Source organism: Taurulus bubalis (genome assembly GCF_910589615.1).
Source record: "Taurulus bubalis genome assembly, chromosome: 17".
Taxonomy (NCBI): domain Eukaryota; kingdom Metazoa; phylum Chordata; class Actinopteri; order Perciformes; family Cottidae; genus Taurulus; species Taurulus bubalis.
In genome coordinates, this window is record NC_136605.1 from 13,144,013 (window position 1) to 13,150,875 (window position 6,863).

Sequence of the window (6,863 nt, forward strand, 5' to 3'; positions counted from 1 at the left end):
ATAGGATGCTTCATTAGGCTTTTATATAGAACATTAAACATCAGTCAACCATATACAAGGAAAAATAATTTCTGCCTTCTTAGATGAGGGAAGGATCTGTGAACTGCAGGAGAACCAGAAAGTGTGAATATGTATTAACTGGATGTATATTCATGAATATTTGATTGCATTAGAGACCAAAGGTTCCCATTTCAAGCTAGTTCACTGATGAAGTTCTATGGCAGAATCATTGCTTCTTTAATAGTTCTGCAGAAGCAAGTCTTTTTCCAGTGGAGAATAGCAAGTTTCCACTAAAACAAAAGATGAGGAAACACTGTAATTATGCTTTCCATATAGCCATTTTGATATTAAAACTTCCATTAGCTTTCTGAATGAAACATTGCTTGAATACTCTGAACCATTGCCCAGAAGGATACATGTTGAATAGATATAGAGATATGTAGATCCACCATTGTAAGTAAAGATAATGAGAAATGAATGAATGAATGAATCATCTGGTTGCAGATATGCTGGCTGTAAATAGGTCAAAGTTGCTAAGGATAAACAAAAGTCAAAATGAAAAACAAACTATTGTGTGCACATCCTATTATGATATCTTAACTGGTCAAGAACTTTTACAACCTTTAGCACACACTCATACTTTCACTGATGACACAACTGTTATGTTCTAATATCTGTCCATAAAATAACAACGAGCATGTTATACCAGTCGAATATCTTAAATTGTGTCTGTGAGATTAAATTATTGTGTCACAAAACGGCCCATTTTTCCTCATCAATGTGATGTGTCAGAGCTTTCCCCGTGACCCAAAAGGTAAAACACTTGGATTATATAATATCCTATAAATTCAAATCTGGGTCTCTGTAAATTCAGTATGTAACGGTCATTATCATACTGAAACATTAGCACTAAATGGTGTAGGTGTCTGGTAAACTCACAACTACCACTCAGTCGGAGGTGTGACCAAAGAAAATGTCTAATGAGGTTGAGTCTCACTAAAGCTTCTCTTAATTAGGTCTTCACTGACTGTGTCACGGCGGTGGTCGCTCTGCTGTGGTGGCTAATGAGAATGTGTCCCCATGGCGGGAGCAGTAATGTGTGTGTGTGTGTGGGGGGGGGCTGATAGGATTAAATGCTAGATCCATCCTTTAACGAGATCATATTGTTCCGGATATTTATAATGGTCAGTGAGGTTGAGGAGATTAAGAGGTAAAGTCAAATCCATTAAAAGACAAGGCAGTAGAATAAGTAGAATAAGTAGAGGCGGTTACTTTTGTGTTGTAAAAGATCTTAGACACTTTGCAATAGGCGTCTGCAATCTTTTTCATATTGTTAATCAATGTGCCATATAACCATTAAATGTAACATTAGGTGAAATTAAGGCACTGCATAAACATTTTAATCTCTGTAATTTCATTCCATCCATGTCCCATAATGGACATTGTAATCATATTATGAGAGCACCAGATGATAACGCTATCATCCTTTTGTAAACATCCACATCTGAGTGGAAATCATATACACTTCCAACCTTCCACCACCAGGCAACGAGTGCTATCGCCAGTCAACGGCAAAGTAGAGCATGTCTTTTTGGAAAGTGGGTGAAGTTAAAAACAGGCCGTATGGCTGGGAAAAATCTAGTATTCGTATTCAACATTTCCCGAAAACTCATTTGTAAAGCTACTGCATGCCAATGGTGGCAAGTGTGGCTAATGCAGCCTCTGAATTATAAACCAACTACGTCATAAGCACAGTAGGAAATATGTGGCGCTGGGATGCTGTTAATTATGGTTGTCCCTCGATTTGCAGGCAGCAGGCGATAAGCAACTCAATTAACACACGGTCATTACCAATATTGACTCACTCAGACTAATCAGCATCTCAAAACACTAAGGGAGCCTATTTAAAAATCATTCAAGTTGTCAGTCTAATGGGGCGTACAACTGGCACAAAGAGGATAGAGACCTGTGGGGGACTGAGGCCTGATATCAGAGGAATAGAGGTTAATGAAAGCTGAGAAAATGATGGACCAGGGTAGATTTTTATTTGCAGAGCACTGAAAAGAGAGAATGCATCTGGACGGAAACAGCTGCATTCAAAAGGCAGTAGACTGATGCTTTCCTGTTCATATTTCGTGAGGTTTTCCCTTTTATCGTGTGCCAATTATACAATTTCGACACAAAGAAGTCATGTCTGCAAACAAGGTCGATGGGTGCCCAAATAGAAATACATGACCTGAATAAAACTCTTCACTCATCTATATGTAGTATGACTCATTAGAGTCCATTAGACCATACTCTTGCCCTTCATGCACACTAATAGTTACACTGGTTGCCATGTTTCACTCTAAATGCACACCACAAGTTGTGGCACACTTGGAGACATAGGAGGTTGAATTTAGGTATAGACAATTAAGGTTGCTAGGTAGCGACATGTGGCATTATTCCCGGGTATCAAAGGTCAGGTTTCTTTGTTCTGTGTATTACTAGAAATTCGGTGGCCTATTTCAAGGGAAATATAGGCTATCAGGGGTTTCATTCAAAAGAGAATCTAATTGTGGAACAGTCTCTCATAAATAGCAGGATAACTGCGGTGTTCTGGAAAATAAATGAATGTTAGGCCTCTCCAAAGTATAGTTTTATGACTCAATGGACCCTTAGAAATAATAACATTTCCCCCTGGTGTCCCATCTGCATACAATCTTGTGGTTAGATGTAACATGACTCCCATAATTTAGGCAAAGGGGAATAAGCATAGTAGGTTGAAAGCGTACTATTTCAATCTTCCCACATGTTGTTGTTGTGAAATGAGAGAAATATGTTTCGCTGTCTGAGAACCTTCTGCGATCAACACATTTAAGCACACTTTAGCAATAAGATACAGTATATTAATATAAATAACCCAGTTCTTCTGTTAACTTAATATGTGTGATGACCCAGCACTAAAATAGGAAAAACAACAACAAAACTCAAAGGCTGTAACATGTTGTCATAATTTACTAAAATTATCTCTATTATTTGCTAATGTATGCATAGCCTATACGACTTTGGGAATAATAAAAACAAATCCAGCACAATATGAAACATTATGTCATGTTAAGCACTATTGTAGGCTTCAGTAAGTCATCCCCCAAGTGGTATGTATACGAGCGCCTAATTGAGCTAGCAAGGCCTATTTGAAGCGGTGGCAAAATGTTGTTTTTATGGCCTGACGTCATCATAAGGCGCATGACGTCAGCTCTCTGCGTCGCGTAGCAGGGAAGGCGATGGCGGTGTCTCAACCAAGGCAAGAGAAAGAGAGCGAGGATTGCTCTTTGCTGCCTGTAGTTCATGACATTATCAAATGGTAAGGTAACCGGCAGATTCACGTGTGTACTCCGTAAAAACCTCTTTGCTTGTCGTAAACAGTCGGTGTTGTGTGTGTAGCAAAAACGTGTTTATCTGTTAGCTAAAACTAACGTTAGCTGTTACCGCTGGGCTAACTGGAAAACGCTAGCTAAATGTCCAACATAATAATAACATGTTCTCATATCCACCCTGCTATCGTTAAGCATGGACAAGGACAGCCAGGACGTCCACCAAGAACTGGCCAGGCTGAAGGTAAAGATCCAGGAGGCTCGGGAGCAGATCTCCAGCATGCCCGGGGTAGACAGCAGTCCGCTGGAGCAGCAGCAGCAGCTCGCGACCCTGCAGGACCAGGTCCGCACCAAGAACCAGCTGCTGCAGAAATACAAGAGTCTGTGCATGTTTGACGTGCCGAAAGCATCATGAAAAACGAAGCCTGGAATACTCGCAGACGGTCAAGGTGCAAGAAGAGAAGGGACGTTGTGTTTCCATCCTCACCTGTGGAGCAGATGTGGCGTTCAAGAACACGGGGTGGACATTTAAAGGAACAGGGACTTCTTCCTCCATATCATCACAATGCCACATGTTTTTGAATGCCACATATTGTCCTGTTTTTGCCTTGCCAGAATGCAAACTTGGTTTATAGTGTATGTATTGAATGTGTTTTTTTTATTTGTTATATTGTGCAATGTTTTTTATTAAAAATAATTAATTATTAACTTTGGGCCTAAAGACTTTTTTGATTTCCCAATAGTCGTACACATTATTTTAAGCCTGTGGCCTTCCCTGTTAATTAGCCTTAGCATCTTTTTGACACAGTGATCATTCATCTGGTTGCTTTCAGAGGGGATTTGGGGATATTCAGAATCGAATGAGTCAACAGTGGAATATATCATTCCTATCCACATTTATTTGCTGGTGGGAGATGAGTAAATGCAGTTAACTCTGAGTGAAAGTGCTTGAAATAGTGTGGGGAGTTGGTTAATAGTCCTTATAGACCAGTGGTTCTCATATGGGGGTATGTAAAGGCACTCCAGGGGGTACTTGAGATTTGTAAAAAAAAAAAAATAAGTTCATTTAAAAAACAAAAACAAAAAAAAGACTCAAGATTTAACAATTTGTACATTCTAAAGCTGAACCAGGTTCATTTATTTATTTGTAAGTTCATTTACTGAGTTTTCTATATCATATCAGACACTGATGACACAGTGCTGTGCATTACATCTTTTCTTTCAACCAAAAATGCTTTCCATTACTGAAAAAAGGTTGAGAATCTCTGCTATAGACCAAACTGTCAGTTATCTGTATGAAGTTACAGGATGAGTTTTTGGCCATGTATTAACAAATCAAGACCATTTCCCAGTAAAGTGACCACTCAGAGGTCGTGCTGCATGAAGTTTGCAGAACAGTGTGAGTGTTTCGTGTAACTTCACGGTGTTTTGCTTGAAAGGAAAGAGAAGAGGAAGACAGATTATGAAAGTAACAATTGATTTTATTTTCTCTTTTATCCAAAAGTTGACGTAGACATAATAAATACACATTTATATCCAAATTTGTTCGTAATGCAACAAACATTCAAGGTCCAACAAGTTTGGAGAAGAAAAAAAAAGGCAAAATGTAAACATTTTTTTCTCGGCAATTTAATATAGAGGCAGATTTTACAGCATCTACTGCACCACTACACAGGGACAGGCCTATGAGCTGGGACCATAGCCCCATGGATGTGTTTATCACAGTTTGGATCACAATGCGTCTCTCAGGCGCTGCAGTACAGTATTTTTGGCTCATGTCCGCTGCACACACAACAGCTCCTGCTTCAGCTCTGGAAAGTCTCGGTTGCACATAGTGTCAGCAAATGATGCAGCCTTTCTCTTTGGCCTGGCTGCCTCCTACAGCCTTCTCCTTTATATACATCAAGTCGCTGTGCACGCTGGGTCTCTGTGCAAACGGCGCCACAATACCATATGCGTTCCCGTCTTTGCATTTCTTGCTCTTGAAGGACTTTCTGTGCAGAACCTCGCTGTACTGCACGGAGACCTTGCAGTGCCGACCGGGGCACATTTCGTTCGGCAGCTTGGCCATGGCAAAGAGAGTCTGAAACATTTGGTCCACGTTGGTGTTCTTCTTTGCTGAGACTTCAAAGTAAGCGCAGTGCTCGTCTCCACCGACCAGCTGCTCGATCTCGTCCTCCTGCACCTCGCGGTAAAAGTCTCTGTCACACTTGTTGCCGCAGATCACCAGCGGGACGTCCACGTTCTCCTTGGTTTTGTTTCGCAGGCAGGACTTGGACTCGTGAATCTGGCGCTTCAGGCGCTGCACCTCCTGGAAGGAGTCTCTGCTGTCCAGGCTGAACACCAAGATGAACACATCACCTGGAAAACACAACGGAAGACGCGTTCAATGTCAAATAATAACAACATTTTAACAGCAGCATATGCACTCTGCAAACGGCATTATGATATGGACGTGACGTTTTTAAAGCTCAACTCACCAGTAAGAATTGAAAGCCTCCTCATTGCAGGGAATGGATGATTCCCAGACGTATCCAAAATGTCCAGTTGGTAAACGTCTCCCCTGATGCCGTAGAGTTTCCTGTGAAAGTCCTCGATGGTGGGTGTGTACTGGTCGTCCACTTTCTCGTTCAGAAACCGAGAGATGATGGCTGTCTTCCCAACTTTAGTGGAGCCCAGAATCACCATCCTGTGGCAGTTCTTGGCCGGAATGTCGAACTCATTCTCGGATGTGGACATTTTCTTAATCATACTTGCAGCAGTTGCACCCCGAGGTCGATGGTGCTATAGCAAGAGATGGGTGTAAGTCCTTTCAGTGATGTGAGGCTGCTATCCTCGCTGTCTCTTCTGAAGCCCGAGGAGGGCAGGCTGATGATTTATGGGGGAAGTTGGCCGCGCCTCCCAAATGCGTCATGCGTCACGCACCAGTCTGGGGAGCTGGAGCAAGACCCGATATTATAATGTCACTATGGCAGTTTTTGTGCGTCAGCCCTGTCCATCCCTCATCAACAGAGAAGGGGAAAGAGAGCTTGTTTCCAAATAGAATGCTTAATCTTTTAAAACATGGTGCCATGTTTTCTACTTATTACTACGAATGAACTGCCGAAGAAATGTCGATTATGACATTTTAAAAATCTTAAAAAGAAAAGGCACAACCCCAATGGCTTGGGGGCGCAACATACACACACACACACACACACACACACACACACACACACACACACACACACACACACACACACACACACACACACACTTGTTAAAGCTGAAAAATTGTGTGTTTGCTTTTAATCCTCATACTGCAGTCTGTTTTCCCCCATGCTTGACTTTATGTTTGATGGTGTATAATGTGAAGTCTGGAGGTTGTTGTTCTCATAGGCCTATGTACAGCGGTCTTACATATTGTAATCATGTTTTTATGTGTGAGCAACATGCATTTAAATTCCATTGTCCTTTATTTTAAGGTTAAACTTTTCTTTGGGATTAACATATTTGTCTGAGTGATTG

General features: G+C 41.3%; 2 protein-coding genes across 2 annotated transcripts; one reads left to right on the forward strand and one right to left on the reverse strand.

The window, feature by feature from the left end:
- Nucleotides 1-3,236: 3,236 nt before the first annotated feature.
- Nucleotides 3,237-4,058, forward strand: med9 (mediator complex subunit 9). The gene is made up of 2 exons (XM_079233175.1): nt 3,237-3,346; nt 3,552-4,058. The coding sequence occupies exons 1-2, from the start codon at nt 3,267-3,269 to the stop codon at nt 3,769-3,771; spliced, it is 300 nt and encodes a 99-aa protein (XP_079089301.1). The 5' UTR covers nt 3,237-3,266; the 3' UTR covers nt 3,772-4,058.
- Nucleotides 4,059-5,072: 1,014 nt separating this feature from the next.
- On the reverse strand, nt 5,073-6,107 carry LOC306749493 (dexamethasone-induced Ras-related protein 1-like; the record flags this gene model as incomplete). The annotated part of the gene is made up of 2 exons (XM_079232798.1): nt 5,073-5,717; nt 5,837-6,107. The coding sequence occupies 2 exons, from the start codon at nt 6,105-6,107 to the stop codon at nt 5,194-5,196; spliced, it is 795 nt and encodes a 264-aa protein (XP_079088924.1). The 3' UTR covers nt 5,073-5,193.
- Between the last annotated feature and the right edge of the window lie 756 nt (nt 6,108-6,863).

Excerpts from the sequence above, each read along its gene's own strand:
- med9 (XM_079233175.1), top strand. The coding sequence starts at position 3,267 with ATGGCGGTGTCTCAACCAAGGCAAGAGAAAGAGAGCGAGGATTGCTCT. Across the intron at positions 3,347-3,551 it reads GTTCATGACATTATCAAATG|CATGGACAAGGACAGCCAGG; the intron begins GTAAGGTAACCG and ends GCTATCGTTAAG.